Below are 17,141 nucleotides of genomic sequence, written 5' to 3'. Positions count from 1 at the left end.
TGTGCAAGGAGAAGGACTCAAAGTTTGTGATGATATGTCAATTCACTTTTGTCAAAAGCAAAGACATAAAGAACAGACACCTTGTGCAATGTGTGAGTGTAAAGCTTGAGAGTCGCTGGGAGGACATGAAGTGGAAAAGACTTGCTATGCTGACTAGTAACGCGAGGAACATTAAAGTAATGCAGGAGATCCCACTGGATACACCTGACTGCACTGGTACATGCTGTCTTCCGCCAGCCTTACCTTGTCAATAGTGTCACGATCACAAACCATCCCAAAAGACTGAAGAATAAAAGAAATTTAAAAGCTACTCTTAACTGTCAAATAGAAATAAAGGAAGAACGTGAGAAAAAAAGTTATAAGCCTACAATTTTATTTTAAAAAATTCAGTAAAGGAAAATGGCAATGCTCATTCAGAGTTTACTAAAACATAAAGAAGTTAGTGGAAAAATTGGCACTTTAAAGTATAGAAGCAAAGCAAACCTGACACTTGAAGATGCTAAGGCTAATTCCTGAGCAGTTACACCACTGGAATCATAGGGTACAATTTTGCTAGTTAGTCTCAGTACCAAATTATTAAGAGGATACTAAAAATAGTTGATTTTAAATACATTTCAAATTATGACATAAGAGTAAAAATTTTTATTTTAAAAAAGAATTCTATTTTTAGAAAAATCCTGCCATTACAAAATATAATCATTTTTATAAGTAATTCAGCTTATATTTTTAATATTAATTAATACTAATGAAATGTAGCATGTGCTTCAAATTATCTTTCCCTTTTAGTAATAAAATGAAACTGTTTTTCTATGGTCCCAAATTAATTTCTTGAAATTTAAGCTCATTAAACAATAGAATCCAACCCTATGATTTCATAAAGTAAAATGGCAAGTGGAGAGAGGAAATAAATTAATGGGTTATACAAACTACAAATATTGGATATGCAATAAAATGCAACACCACCACCACAAAATGATTTTAAAAACAAAACAGACAGGGAAAGATGCTGGCACTTATGTTATATATTACATTTTGATTTACTGCTTTAATTTTACACTGATATGCCCAGGGAGTTCTTTCCTGGGTCAACTGAGTTTCTTAAAAGTTAAACGTCAGTTTTTATTGCAAAAGGTTTACCCCACCAATGCCTCATATGTAAAAGAATGACAGATTTGTAAGTGATAAAACAGGAATATGGCTAGGATCAGATGTTAACATCAGATGTGAACAATTTAACACAATTCAAATGTGTCTCCAGACCCTGCCCATCACAACACCACAGCATACATCAAAAAATGTGGCATGCATCAAATGCAGCCTACATAACAAAATGACCAATAAATGTACATAATGCTCTAGTTACAATGACATAAAAATTAATCAGACACCAGTCTTAAATACTAATATATCTGAGCATTATATCCAAGGACTCAGAAATGTCTGCTATTCCAATTCCTAATACAGAGTGCCAGATTTCATAGTTTGAGAGTGTTGATGCTACCAGAATGCCCTAATATTAGAATAAGAATTTTTAAGAGATAGGTTCTCCCTCTTGATGAAGTAAAGCTAACCTGGCTTTTAGCTAACAATATGAAGATCTACAGCACTAAAAGGGCCCCTGATCTTAGAAACACATACTAAGCCTCCTGCTCTTGTCTTTCATCCATCAGTCCCCTACATCTACCCTGACATATGTTCTTAACAAACACATACCTGCCCAAAAAACTGGAAATCATCCAGGATGAAGATGGAATGGGAAGAACAGTTACTTGGGTATCAGTAGGAAAATGCTCCAAAGGTGCAACTCCTTGAATTGAGTTTAGCATCTGTATTCTCAGCATAGGGACAGCTTGAGGTAAGTATCAAGTGCTTCCTGAGAACTAAGCCCTAAACAGAGTTAACGGAGCGAGTCGGGGGAAGAATGGCTTCTGTCATTATGAAATTGACCTAGCTGGGCAGCTTCAGTGTAGGCAGATATTCTGCTTCCTCTTAGGTATATTCAGAACCAACACTGTCCTTTAATAGTGAAAAAAAGTGAGTGAGATGCACTAATCTTATTGCTACCTGTACTGGGTTGAATAATGTCTCCCCGCCCTGCCCCAAATTTCACGTCTGCCTGGAACCTGTGATTATGACCTTATTTGGGAACAGGGTCTTTGCAGATGCCATCACGTTAAGATGAGGTCATACTGAATTACTCAGGCCCTAATCCAATGATTGGTGTCCTCATAAAAGCAGGGAAACTTGGACCCAGAAACACAAAAACATCACGTTGACAGAAGCAGAGACTGGAATGATGCATCTACAAGCCCAGGAAACAAGGACTGCTGGCAACCACCTGCGCTAGGAGAGAGACACGGAACACATTCTTCCTCAGAAGGAACAACCCTACCCTGCCAACACCGTGATTTTGGCCTTCTAGCCTCCAGAACTACGAGAGAATAAATTTCTCTTATTTTAAGGCATCAAGTTTGAGAATTTATAATGGCAGAACTAGGAAATTAATATACTACCTCACATAGTATTGATTTGATATGACACTAATTACCTCCAAAATACATCTAGAATTAAAAATATATATATATGGTAAAATAAACTATTACTGAGATAACTGGATACCATATTGTAAAAAAAGAATCTTGGTGTCCACTTCACATCATACACAAAAATCAATTCCAGATGGATCATAGATCTAAATGTAAAAGGTAAAATAATAAAGTTTTTAGAAGAGAACACAGAATCTCTTGGGGTACGCAAATATTTTATATACATTAAGAATTTACATTGACCTGGCCGGGCGCGGTGGCTCACGCCTGTAATCCTAGCACTCTGGGAGGCCGAGGCGGGTGGATCGCTCAAGGTCAGGAGTTCGAGACCAGCCTGAGCAAGAGCGAGACCCCGTCTCTACTAAAAATAGAAAGAAATTATATGGACAACTAAAATATATATATACAAAAAAAATTAGCCGGACATGGTGGCGCATGCCTGTAGTCCCAGCTACTCGGGAGGCTGAGGCAGTAGGATCGCTTAAGCCCAGGAGTTTGAGGTTGCTGTGAGCTAGACTGACGCCACAGCACTCACTCTAGCCCGGGCAACAGAGTGAGACTCTGTCTCAAAAAAAAAAAAAAAAAAAAAAAAAAGAATTTACATTAACCAAAAACCTCATTAAGAGAGTAAAAAGCAACACAGAATGGGAAAAGATATTTGTAAATATAACAAAGGATTCATATCTAGAATATGCAAATTTGATTTGATTTCTTACAGATCAATAAGAAAAAGGCAGACAATTAAATAGAAAAATAAGCAAAAGACGGGCATTTCACAAAAGAATATCCAATGGTCAATAAACATATCAAAAAGAAATTCATCTTCACTAGTCAGTAGGAAAATGCAAATTAAAGCCAAAATTGCAATACTACCATACACCCATCTGAGTGGCTAAAAGAAAAAAGATTTACTATGAATAATTAAGTTAAGAGCAAGGATATAGAGCAACTATAATTCTCATATGGGAGTGTAAATTGGTACAACTTTGAAAAACTTTGATAGTACAGTATTAACTATGCAAATGTTATGACTCAATAATTCCATTTCCAGACATATGCCCCATAGAAATGCATACCAAAGACATGTATAAGAATATTCATAGCTGTGATATTCATGATAGCTCCAAACTATGAACACCCAGATGTCCATCAACAGTACCTGAACTGGCTAATGCCCCAAAATCCTGTAAAGATACACAGTTATTAATATTTCAGATATTAAAAAAATCTCATAAGTTGACAACTTCATTTTCAAGAGAACAACTAGATGTGGGTCTATTATTTTAAGCCTTAACTGCATGGTCTACAAGCTTTTCAAACTGTTTTAATGTAAAAGTCTCAGTACTAAAAAGAAAAAAAACGATATCAAGAAAGCAAGCTTTAATTTTTCCAACACAGAGTACAGTGGAAAGATGACATTGCTAGAACACTAATATGGCAACATAAGACAAAAAGTAGGCTTTTGAGTAAAACTAATCTGGCTTTGATTGTCAGCTTTATAATTTACCAAGTAAGTGACACTGGAAAAGTTATTCAGTCTCCTCATTTATCTAATGGAGGTGGAAATATCTATCCTGGCATTGTGTGAAGATTAAATGAGGTAATCAACATTAAGCACTAAGCACGATGTGTAGGATATAATAAACACTCAAATGCACTTGTTTCTGATGTGGTTCACTCATTTATTCATTCAACATTTACTGAGTATCACTACGGGCCAGTTATGTTTCAGGCACTGGTTTTTATCAAGCCTGCTGGTTGAAAGCCTTACGAAATAGAAAATAATAAAAATCTTAACCATTAGAAGAGAGCTCAGAAATCATCCAACTTAAGCATCTCACTCATGGGTAGAGATGGGCACCTCCTTTGGGTCAGATCAGAAACTGGTGGGGGAGGGGAGCTCTTCAAGCTCCATATGGCCCATCTGTTCTGCATCCCTCCCTCCACTACGATCATGTATGTGATGAGAGACCTCAGCACAAGAGATGCACCGTAGGACAATAATAGAGGCAGAAAGGAGGTTATTTTTTAAAAAAAAGACTTAATCCAACCCCTCCCTTTTACTAGTGAGGATACCAAAACCCCAAAAAACTTACTCTAATTCCTAGTCCAATACTTTCTTCCTTTTTCTGAAAGTTGCCTTTTGCCTGGGTCCCTGAAAAACCTGACACGAGTTTATAAGGCAAACTCTTTTGTCAGAATGTGCTGGTTCAGAGAATTAGATAAAAATGAAGAACTTTTCACTCTCTCCCAAGTTTTTAAAGACTCAGTCAATCGTTTAATTCTGAAAGTATCTAAAATAACAAGATACTATTCAGATCAGGTAATTGGTTTTAAGACAGGTCAAACAGTCTCCAATACTAAGACTCCTTTAATGCTTTTCGAAGAAACTTAAATCCACCAGCATCATTATCCATTAGACGATTATCAGCAAAAGCTCCTGAACAGAATATTCTCAATACAAACTAACTTATATTTTATAATGACCACTAGAAAATTAATGGGGAGATCTACTTTGCAAAAAGGTCCTATTTCAAGTATTCATTATATGAAAATAAAACAGAAATTGAATACAGAAACATTGTTTTCATGTGACCCCATTTTGACAGCAGTGTCCAAAGTCTATATTTTGATATTCAAACAAGATCATATCATACTAAGACTTTATCAACTCTTCATGGTAGGTAGTGACATTTTGATTCAAAAATTTCACAACCAGGAAAGTAAAGAAAATAGAAATTTAACTGAGTTGTTTTTTAGCTCATTACTGGCTGAATGGAACCACGGATGATGGTATCAAAGGCAAGCAACAGGAGAGGCTGGCAAAAAGGCAGACTTACCACCAGTCTTGAGGCTAGATCCATGTATCCCAGTTTTTCAAGGAGGTTATAGATGAGGCCTGTTTGGAACAGGGCTTCAGTGATGGGTGCAGTATGGTTTTCATTTCCAAGATAATCAATCAAATCAAAGGCCCTCTGGAGATACACCTTGCCTAGGCTAAAGGATAAAAGAACAGGAAAAGTAAATATGCAGAGACACACAGAACTCTATGCCTGCTGAGAGTGAAACTTTATGGCTAGATGGCAAGTCTTGGAGACCAAAAATTTAAACTTAGCATAGCATTCCGTAAAGTTGGACTAAATATTATATTTGATTACATTCATGTGACCCAAGGTAAAAGATGCATTTCAAGAGAAAGATAAACCTCAACAATAGCGTGTTTTTTATTCCTTAAGTCATCTGTAAATTGCTACTGGCTCAGCAAAAGTTATTACAATCTCTTGGGTGAGAAAAGATGAAAGTACCTATTTTATTTACTAATTACTTATATTTACGAGGGGAGAGGGTGTAGCATAGAGAGTATCTGAATCAGAAAAACAAATTGTGGGCTGTATCGGAATTTGTTTGTCAAATTTGTTAAGGGAAAGTCTATTGTGAATTGGTACTGTGTATGTTTAAACTAACCATTTAAAGAAATAATAGCAGTGATGGCTGAGATGATATAAGAAGGTCACTTCATAAAAAATGAACCAAAATGGGAAGGTCAAGAGTGATCAGAAGGAATACGCTTGAGTATTCCTTGTGTTTCTAAGCCTATTAGTGGTAATACTCTATTCAGAGTATGTCTTTACCCGAGGTCACTGCCGTTCTCGACTCTGGGATTCTGCAAGTCGTGATCTGGTTGGGGAGGCAAGTAGTACACAGATAAGGAGGCTCCGGCTATCAGAGATGTGACCTCAAAACCAACAGGTAAGCATGAAACTTCATGCTTACACCGGCTGCTGCTTGAAACGAATTTTCTTATGAAATAAAATAATGCCTGAACTCCTGTATCAATTTATTCAGCAAAATATGTGTCCTGTTTTTTGGTATCGAGTCTAGAATTATTATTAAATGTCTTATTTTATGTTATTTAACTGCTCAATATGTTTGTAGCTGATGTTTCTAAATAGATTATAAAGTCCCTGGAGGCAAAGAACATGTCTTTTATTTTCCCAGTCCTCCAAAATGAATTGTACCAACACATGATAGTTTTTTCAAACTGTTTTTCATAAATGTTCTTTACCTCAATAGACATGTTTAAAACAAAACAAAACAAAACAAACCCAAGCCAAGTATACTCTACCCTGCAAGTTCAAAGATGTTGTTGATAAGGTTGGCTCGGTCCTTGTCACTCAGAACATAAGGATTTATTTTCAGCTGTTTGATTAGTGCTTCCCAGTCATCATCTGCATAATGTACAATATAATAGCCGTCCATGTTTATGTTGACTTTGACCCACTGCACTTCTTCTGTAAGATTGATGACACCTAATAGAGACCAAAAAATGAGAGATTGAGAGAGAAGACAACAGAGTAAGAAAAAACATTAAATGAACGCTTTGTTAGATCCAAAGTTAATACGGTTTATTTTTATATTTGATCATTCTAGTAAGAAACTAAATGCCTGCCTCTCAGTGAAGTTGTTTTCATGTTAGTAAAAGTTACCACATTCACTTAACAATTATTTATTTACTGTGCATTATTGGCGTTAGGCTAGGCGCTGGAAATCAAACGGTGAACAAAGTAGACATGTCTCTGCTTTTATGGATCTTATAGTCTAAAGCAACCAGGCAAGTATAATATCATTAAGTGCTGTCGATAGAAAAAGAAAATACAGCATTCAATGGAAGTACATGGAAGAAATGCTTTATTTCTCAACGAAGGTCAGGAGAGTCTTCTTGAAAGAAATGACATCCAAGTTGTCATTTTTTTTTTTTATTCTTGTATTTTTAAGAGTTGGGGGCCTTGCTATGGTGCCCAGGCTGGACTCTAACTCTTGGGCTCAAGTCATCCTCCTGCCTCAGCCTCCTGAGTAGCTGAAACTACTACTAAGTTGTCATTATTCTAAGAGACCTCAGCACATTTACGTGTGAGCTATGTGAGGAAGGTATAGTAGAGACCTGAAGTGCTCAAGGCCCAGAGAGAAAGTGTACATAGTACCCGTGCACTGAACTGGATACTCCCAAGTTCATTATGGCTGGAGAAGAGAAGGCTGGAGAAAGGGAAAGTGCGTATAGGGTAGGGCAGCAGGGAAAAACAGGGAGAGAATTATATACAATGTGTTCCATCTCAGTCTTTGTCATTCATTATGTTAGCAAAGGAAGAACAAACAAAGCCATTTGGAAAAGTCACATAATTCAGACCTAGCAAAATAAGCATTAGGGAAGGCTTATGATTTCATTAGGAACAAATAAGAAATAACTGAGTTAAATTAATAGAAAAGTGATATGTACTTTTCAGGTCCCTACCATTACATATATAAATGCTGACTGAGAGAATTGTTAGAAACGTCTATGGAATTATTTCAATTAATGTATAAATAATGAAGAACTATCTGACTACAAAATGTATATATGAATTTTAGAAATTCTCAAAATTGCTAATCAAGAAATGTCCTTTAAAGTTGGCGACAAGAATGTGGATTTAATACAATAGGGGTATGCTTCTAAGCATCTTGAGGTTTATTATTTATTAGAATATAAGCTCCATGAGCTTACTATTTTGCTTACTGCTAAAGCCTCAGCCCCTAGAACAATGTACCTAGCAGGTGCTTAAAAAATATTTGTTGAATTAGTGAATGAGCGAACACATAAAAGACTACGTCATGGAAGATGGTTTAAAATCAAATCCAAATAAAGTTTGTAGATATTTATGTTTCTCCCTCCATTTTAAAGCAATGAATACTTTTTAAATTTTTAAAATTATAAGAGAAAGAAGAGTAAATAATCTAAACTTGGATGATGCTAGCATTTTGCAGTGTATTTCCTGCCAAGATTTTTCTTATACAGGTTTTAATAGATTTAATGTTTCATATAGCAGATCTATATGTATTTATTTTTATCTTTTATTCCCTATCAGTTCCCCCCACCAATTTTTCATTGTCTTATATACAGTGTTTAAATATCTTCATAATATTCCATTTCAAGACCTACCACAGTTTAACCAATCTCTTATTTTGAAACATTTAGGCTATCTTAAAATGTTCAGTATCATAATAATTATGTACTGAAGTTTTTTGTACATAAAATGTTTTAAAAACATGTTTTAAGGCCAAAGGTTATATATTAGTACCTTAAGCCTTAGAGTTTGTCAATCTCAAAAGCGTGAATTATTCAAATATGTCAGATTCTCTTAATATCTTTGTTATTCCAATTTTATTGATATTGCAAAAGATGTTTAAAATGAAAAGACTTTCTGCTCATTTCTAAATAGGACATATAAGCTAATGAGCTAATAATTGTTTTTTTTCTTTTTGGTGGGGGGAGATAGAGGAGTCTTACTCTGTCGCCTGGTTCGAGTACAGTGGCATCATCCTAGCTCACAGCAACCTCAAACTCCTGGGCTCAAGTGATCCTCCTGCCTTAGCCTCCCAAGTAGCTGGAACTACAGGCATGCACCACCACGCATGGCTAATTTCTTCTATTTTTAGTAGAGACAGGGTCTTGCTCTTGCTCAAGCAGATCTCAAACTCTAGAGCTCAGGTGATCTTCCCGCCTCGGCCTCCCAGAGTGCTAGGATTACAGGATTGAACCACCATGCTTGGCCAAGCTAATAATTCTTTCTCATTAAAAAATTACATGCTAAGTTCTGTTATATAGTTGATATAGCAAACAGATGGGAAAGATCAATTATATAGGGCTGATTCTTTTTTCCAGGGCAGAATACAGCTTTAAGGAACATATGTGACAGCAACAGTAGCTGCTCCAAGTTGGAGCCATTTTTAACAGCCTCTGACTAATGAAATTAACTTTATCATTAGCTAATTCAAAAACATCAACACTCTCCAGATCACCAAACACAATCTCCTACAGAGCTTTTATCAAGAAAAGACCTCGTGAAGAAGGGCTACAGAGCACCAAGTCTCCCTGGCCTAAAAAAGGAGACAAGGAATGCTAACTATGGCAACTGTTCCATGGGATGGGTGCAGGAAAATACTGAAATACAGCGTATCTTGGCTGATAAGCAACTTGCCATCTTGTTAACCCAGCCAAGTCCAGATGGTAGAGAGGAGGGATGCAGCTGCGAGTGTACATGAAATTACTACTGTCATCGAGACGACAGGACATAAAGCAGTGCAGTCAACAGCACAAAGAAAGAGACTTATCATTTAAAAATTCAACCCTTTAGCCTCTTTTGGGTCTTCTGAATGATCAGATGGAGGACCTGAAAACCACAGGTTTCAAAAAATAACAGCTTTACACACAAGGGAGGTTAACTGCATCCTGCGGTCCAAACGTGGATGAGGCTAGCCTCGTATGTTTTTAATTTATTATAATCATTAACAGATTAACGGTTCAATTTTCACAGTCCATTGAATACTAAAAAAGAGTGAGCAACTCCAATCTAAAATGGCAAATGCCCAGATGAAGTAATCTAATAGGGATTTTAAAAAAAAACGTTTGTCAATGAGCTATGAAAATCAACTACTGTTTTACAAAGAAACTTTAAAGTACTCGAACAAAAAAACATGTTTTTACTACAAGTTACAAAACTTCTTGTCCAGTTTGCTCCAGAGGATTAGAATGATACATGCAGTTGAACTGCATCCCTCTTTGTTCAAAGCATTCCCTTCTCCAATACCCCTTTCTTCCTCCTTTATTTTATCAGGGGGGGAAAAGGCAAGAGCTGAGAATGGCACATGATAAATATTTTAATTACTGCATGCCCTGCCTCCTTCTTTCTTTCCAATTGCCTTTCTCTCCAATGATCTTTTAGTTTCACAGCAGTATTTCTGGTACAGTAATATCCATTCAGAAACATGAATGTTTTAAGTTAGATTTAATATGAAAATCTCCTATAGTTAAATATCTCGGGTCTAAGTAAGATGTGAATAAAAGAGAGGGGCGGAGGAAGAAAGGGAAGAGGGAAACTTTTTAAAGTATAATTCTCTCAATATGTAGCCCAGAAAAATGGCCCCTTCCAGCTCTTCTTATGCACAACAAATATTAATTGTTCAAAATTAATGTATGTAAAAAAAAAAATACATGTATGTGAGGAAAACTGACAAAGATATTGACTAAATATAACTCCTATATATGATTGAACTAATGGACTAACTCAGCAATCCTGGAATTAGAACACATGAAAATATACTATAAACAAACCATCAAGCATCAAGATAATACACTACACTAAAGTCAAATGTCATAAAATAAGCCTAAAGTCACTCTCTCTGCTATATTTCTTTTGAGAACAGAAAAATTGAAAATGTAATTAAAATAATGGTAATTCTCACTGGAGCATTAGGAACCAAGAAGACTCAAGTGTCTTCAGGGCCAAACATTTTTTGTAAGGACAGAACATTTTCAATGTGGACTCTCAAAACCTGAACTGGCAGGAATTAAAACAGCAACAACAGCAGCAGCGGCGGCGGCGGCGGCAGCAAGGGAAATAACACAGTTGAGAAGAGGAAGTAACAGACATGCTTTCATCATATATTGGCCCAGTTCCAGCTCTAGATTAAACCAATTATATTACAGTACATTTTGCATATTACCCTTTACTAAGAATCTATTCTAATGAAGGGAAACAGAAGATATCATTTCATCAGCCTTTGCATGTTCTTTTCCTAGAGTTTTTTGTAGTGATATATGAAATTGAGTCACTTTATTATAGGCTAAAATTTATTCATTCAATAAATTTTTGTGTCCCTACTGAGTGCTAAGTTTACAAAAGTGATTCATATAGCCATTATCACTACCCTCAATGGGAGATATATCTAATTCGGGGACAGATATAAGTGCAACAGTACTTATATTACAAGTGGAGAAGTAGAGAATGTTATTAAAAATCATAAGTAGGCCATCTATCCTGTCTTGGGGACAGGGAAGGCTTCTTGGAAAAAGCAATGGCTGAGCTAAGTTCTAAAGAATGAATAGGAGTAGATCAAGGAAGTGGGGAGGCAAGGGTGTTCTCCAAGAAGAAACAATGAATGCAAAGGCCCAGAGACAAGAAACAGTGTGGCATGTTTGAGCTGCTGAAAGAATTTTTGCGCAGTGAACACACAGAATGCCAAGTAAGGGCTAAGAAGGCTGAAGTAGGAAAATATGAGTTAGTCTATGGGGTTAAACTCTCAAAAAGAGTTTAATAAGCTCACATGTAAACTGACCTAAAAAGAGATAATAAAAGCAGATTTATTATTGTCCAATTATTTCTAATATCATCAAAAATTAGTATACCATCAGGAGGTTTGCAAAATTTCCTTACTGGTTCCTTCTAAATGTTTCAGCCATGCTTTGCCTGTGCTGCAGGATATAGGGAGCTGGAGTTATTTGTTCTCTTTTGCATCAGATACTATCCTTCCAGGGCTCACTTAAGGTTTAAAGTTTTGTTTCACCAAGAAAACAGCGATTCCTTGCACCTCTAGCTATGCTATCAAACATATGATGACATTACCACCTGTTCCTAGGATTTAAATAATGAGATTGCTGCTGTTTCTGTAACACTCCACTGTGGTAAAACTACAATGAAACTGGCACATTCATATATTCCAGGCAGCATTATCAACTGTTACCACACACTAGGAGGGCAATTTATTTCTGTGGATTAAATCACAAAATACAGTTTTCATTTTTGAGAAGCATTCCTAAGAAAAAGTTCATACAGTGTTAAAACATTTAAGACCCCAAATTTTTACTGAGGCATTTTTTTTTCTTATAAAGACAAATGGTGAAGCAAGTGTCTAACAGTAAGGGAAGGTTAAAACAATTATCGTACATGTTAAGTTAAAAAAAAAAAAAATGGCAAGAGCCAGGAACAGTGGTACGTGCCTGTAATCCCAGCTACTCAGGAGTTTAAGGCCAGCCTGGGTAGCAAGACCCTATCTCTAAAATAAATAAATAAATAAATAAATTTCAAAAAGAAAGGCAAGATACAGAAATTATATGTATACAATTTCAACTAAGTGAAAAATATTTATAAAAAAATGACTAGAAACAAATACTCAGGGTAATAAAAATTTATTCTCCATTTATCAGATTTTATATAATATGGTTATATTTAAAGACTTATTTTTTTCAATAACATTAATAATGATAGCTAACATTTATATAGTACATAACACATGCCAAGCATTGTTCTCATATGAACTCATTTAATCCTCACCAAAACCCTTTAAAGTAAGTAAAATCACTTATCTTCTTTCTGTAGCTGAGGGAATGAGTCTGGGAGAGGTCACATATTTGCCTAAAATCATCAATGGAAGAGCTAAGAATGGAACCAGGCAATCTGGCTCCAAAATCCATTCCCTTAGCTCTAGGATACACTCACCTCTCAAAAATATAGGCTTAAATACCAGATCCAGAGATTCAGACCGAAATTTTCCCTTTGTCATCAATCTAAAGCATCACTAATGGTTCCTACAGAACCCAAGACCCTTTTGCTCCTTTAGGATGTATTAACATATTTAAAGGATATGTGGTGTGGCATTCACAGTGGTACTTAACAGATGGTCAGAAACTACATTTTAATTGCTTTTCACAGACATCTTTTGGGTCAGCATACACCACCTTTACATTTTATTATTGCCCTCCGCCTTGCTGTCGTATTTTTTGGTCTATTTTCTCATTACCAAAAAACATATACTATGTCTGAAGGACATATTATAATAACTATTTACTTGAAATCTAGGTCATGAATCAACCTTTATTATGCATAAGAATCATCAAAGGTGCTTGTTAACATGCAGTTGCCCCAGCCCAACCCTGGAAGATAGACAGCAGAGGACACTTTGAAACTGCTCTTCTCTATTACTTCTTACTTTGTTACATAAAATACTTATCTAGGACATAAAAACACAGATATTTGTTATTTTCTACTGTCAGCACATTTCCCGCAAATTTTTGTACCTTATTTCACACGACTAAGGGCCCATTTTGCACATGACACATAGAATCAGTCTCATTTTAGCCACATCTATATATGTGATTCATAAAACCAGCTCACTGAGTGTGCACACTGAAAAGCATAATCTCCTCTCTGCTCTGTGGTCATATTTTTAATATTTTGCCACTTCCAATTTCTTGTCAGAAAGGTGTTAATCATATAGTCAAACCTGATTTCTTGTCCAGTAATGATACCGACTGATATTTTGAAGAATTTCTTCCCTCAGTGACATAGGATAGTGGAATATGCCACAGATAGCTGTGAAAAGAAAATATTTAAAAAATTACGACTCTTTTCAATATTCCAGTTAGTTACACAAGATTTGTTGGGTCTTTTTGGGGGGCCACGTGGGCAAGAAGGTGGAATTTTTCAAGCTATTCTCAGAAAGGAATAATCTTGCTAGGTTTCATAAGAACTTATAATTAAAAAACATTTAAAAATACTTCAACCCGAGTACATAAAAGAGAAAGTATGGAAAGAAAGAGGGCACGTACCTTGCATCTGAAGGCTGAATTTCGGGCTTCATATTTAAAAAGAATCTCTCTTGCTGTATAGAAAGTTCCTTTCCTTTTCTTTGAACAGTCACTAAAGGAAATCCCTTTTGCAGGGTCCAGGTTTTCATCATTTTCTTTACATCTAGTGTTTTGTTTGTGACCTACAAAAAAAGAATAAATTATTTTTGCTTAAAGATAAAAACCAGTTAAAAAAATTTCACAGTTTAATTTGTCTGTACCCCTCTCTCTTTCCCTGCCACATTCTATGAAGACTGTGTTTAATGTTAATATGAAAAAGAAGCATATGGGCATGGTGGCTCACATCTGCAATCCTAGCACTTTGGGAGGCTGAGGCAAGAGGATCACTTGAGCCCAGGAGTTTGAGGTTGCAGTGAGCTATGACCACGCCACTGCACTCTGGCCTGGGCAACAGAGCGAGACCCTGTCTCAAAAAAAAAAAAAAAAAAAAAAAAAGGCAGCAGCATGAAAGCATGAATGTCGAGTTTACATTTCTAATCTAGGTAAATGAGCAACTACTGAAAGGAAAGTAACTTGGAACAGACCTAAGTGATAACTAAGGGAGTGAGAAAGGAGGCACTATGTTGAAAAGTAGCACATATATTAACAAACTGAGAGTTCACTAAGATTAAAATCCTAAAATTCATTAAGATTAAAATCCCTAAGAAAGTATGAACATTCTTTCAAGTCACAATACTACCATTTAGAAGATACAAATAATGATATATTGTCTAGAATCAGAAGCATTGCTACTCAAACCTGTCAATCACCTATGTCCAGGTTTCTCTTTATTCTCCTATCCTTTATCTTCATAAATGTTAGTCTTTTAAGACCTAATACTGTGGGAAAACCAGGCAGCAGCAGCCTAGCGGAGAGTGAAATACAAACAGATCAGTTACCTTGACCTTAAGGCTTTCTAGAAAACAGTGGTAAACTTTGTGGTCACACCTTCTTTTCTCAGAAAATACATGAACTACAAAATTTAGAATCTGGTGTCAGAGGTTCACAGATCCTCTAAAGCCCACAGCCTCTAAGGCATCTGGTATCAATTATTAAGAAGCAATTTTTGAACAACTGTTTCTTTAAAGCATGTAGGTTAAACTTGTGATTCAAATTATTTTTCTAGATTACATAGGGATTGGAATTGCAAGCAACTAAGTCATCATGTACCTAAATTGGTAATATCACTCCACTACAGCAGGCCTTACCTCAATCACCATATGTCTATTTATTTAAAGCAAACAATGGAGCAAATCTTCCCAAATTCATTGTAACATTAATTTTATATATCTCATGGCTCTGACATATTTATTTCTGGACCAGAGGCTGGAAAGAAAATAGGCTTGTCCCAAAGCAGGGCGCTTTTGGGTGTCTGAAGCAGAACTCAAATGAGCAAGTGCACAATTTAATGTGGATGTTGAAAAACTCAAGGTCAATGTTGGGGACTAGGTTGGAACAGGAAAACACCATGATGCAAAAGTTGTAGTAAGTGAGGAATGCAGAAATATGTTCTAAATGCCAAGAGATAAAGCAATTAGTATAAAGTAAATAACATAGCTTTTAATTGAAAAAAACAATGATCTAGAAGCAACTGTTAGATAACAAGGACTGACCCCTCTTCTCAAAGATAACTAAGAGAGTAGGGAAGGTATATCTTCTGTTCAAAGGGTTAACAGCTAGAAAATACCAGGATTCAGATAAGGCAAGGAAGCAGAAAGAGTATACGAAAAAGGTCTAGAGCAGGGGTTCTTAACCCAGCATCTGTAAAACTTTGAAACTGTGCGTGATGTTTTGCACATACATGGTTTTTCTGGGGAACATGGCCAGAACTTTTCATCAAATTTTCAAATATGTCTGTGATTTTCCAAAGCATTAAAGAACCATCAATCTGGATCAGGGTAACAAACTCAAATGCTCATAAGGGTTGAGCAGTCAGCATACATGCATGAGGCAGGCTGGCTTTATGCATTGCTTTGAACCATGACTTCTACCTAATTACAGTGCTTGTTAGAATATTTGCAAGCATGACAAAAGCCTAACAGCAAAGTGGTCTAAGGACACTATGCAGCTCATGGAAGTCAGCTTGTGATATATCATTTACTCTGGATGAACATGGCCACAAAAGACCAGAGATTCATAGAGCAGAGTACAGAATCATGAATGGGAGGTAGAAAACCAGACAAGGATAAGAATAGGAAAAGAGATTTTTGAAAAAAAAATCAAATAATGAAAATACAGTAATATCCATCAACACAGAGAAGACAGCTTTCCTACAAAATAGGAATAGAAATTAAGGTACAAAATAAAAATGGCTACCCGAGGCCACACACATATTTTTCAACAAATAAGAATAGTACTCCCATTTCTTGACATTAAATTCAGTGCTCTATTCATAAATATTTATATACTAAGTTCCATCCCCCTCTTAAATAACTGTTGTCATAAACTTATTTACATACATGCTAAAAATATAAACAGAAGAACTCCTGTCTTCTTTCTGTAAGGGCTCAATAAATTATACAGATTGCTTACCTCATTGAAACTATCCCACAGATCATCACTTTGAATAGATGCATAGCTGTGATTATGCAGGTAAAGAACAATAGCATGTTGAAATACATCTTCACTAAGGTAAGTTTTCAGCATCAACAAGAGAGAAGCTCCCTATTCAAAAAAAAAAAAAGAAAAGAAAAGATAAAAAAAAGGAAGAAAACAACAGAATATTGCTGTAGGTTATAGAATTGAGAATCTAAAATTCAAAATATCATTCTAAACATATATTTTCATATATACAACTTAGTTATAATACACTTTTATTTAGTCTCAAATAACTAGATGTGGACTATGTTCAAATTGTCCTAAAATTATTTTAATGGATTTGAAAAAGAATGAATGGAGTAGATTCCCATATGCCCTAAGCCTACCATAAGCCATTTTGTGTGGTCCATCACTGTACTCAATGTCTCAGTGTTAGTGCTGAAAAGCTAAGTGTTTATAAATATATTTTTAATAGAAAAACATGCCAAATATTTTGTGGCATCCCCACCCCCATCCCCAGTGCTTAAAATACCAGGTAAATTCGTGGACACACACTGCTGGAGACAAAAGAAATTGGCAGAGCTCTCAAAAGTCTTTTGCTAGGTAGTACATTAATTTCT

General features: G+C 35.8%; 1 protein-coding gene across 1 annotated transcript in view; it reads right to left on the bottom strand.

The window, feature by feature from the left end:
* LNPEP (leucyl and cystinyl aminopeptidase) overlaps nucleotides 1-17,141 on the bottom strand; it is an 85,520-nt gene that overhangs the window by 6,876 nt on the left and 61,503 nt on the right. Inside the window, exons 9-13 of the mRNA XM_069492308.1 lie at nucleotides 16,516-16,647; nucleotides 13,966-14,126; nucleotides 13,641-13,729; nucleotides 6,673-6,856; nucleotides 5,387-5,543 (exon numbers count right to left, since the gene is read on the bottom strand). Coding sequence (XP_069348409.1) covers nucleotides 5,387-5,543; nucleotides 6,673-6,856; nucleotides 13,641-13,729; nucleotides 13,966-14,126; nucleotides 16,516-16,647 — 723 coding nt within the window. The remainder of the gene's footprint in view (nucleotides 1-5,386; nucleotides 5,544-6,672; nucleotides 6,857-13,640; nucleotides 13,730-13,965; nucleotides 14,127-16,515; nucleotides 16,648-17,141) is intronic.

The sequence above is a fragment of the Eulemur rufifrons genome, chromosome 17, assembly GCF_041146395.1.
Source record: "Eulemur rufifrons isolate Redbay chromosome 17, OSU_ERuf_1, whole genome shotgun sequence".
Lineage (NCBI taxonomy): Eukaryota > Metazoa > Chordata > Mammalia > Primates > Lemuridae > Eulemur > Eulemur rufifrons.
The sequence above is the reverse complement of the archived record's forward strand: the minus strand, read 5'-3'. Positions and strand labels throughout refer to the sequence as shown.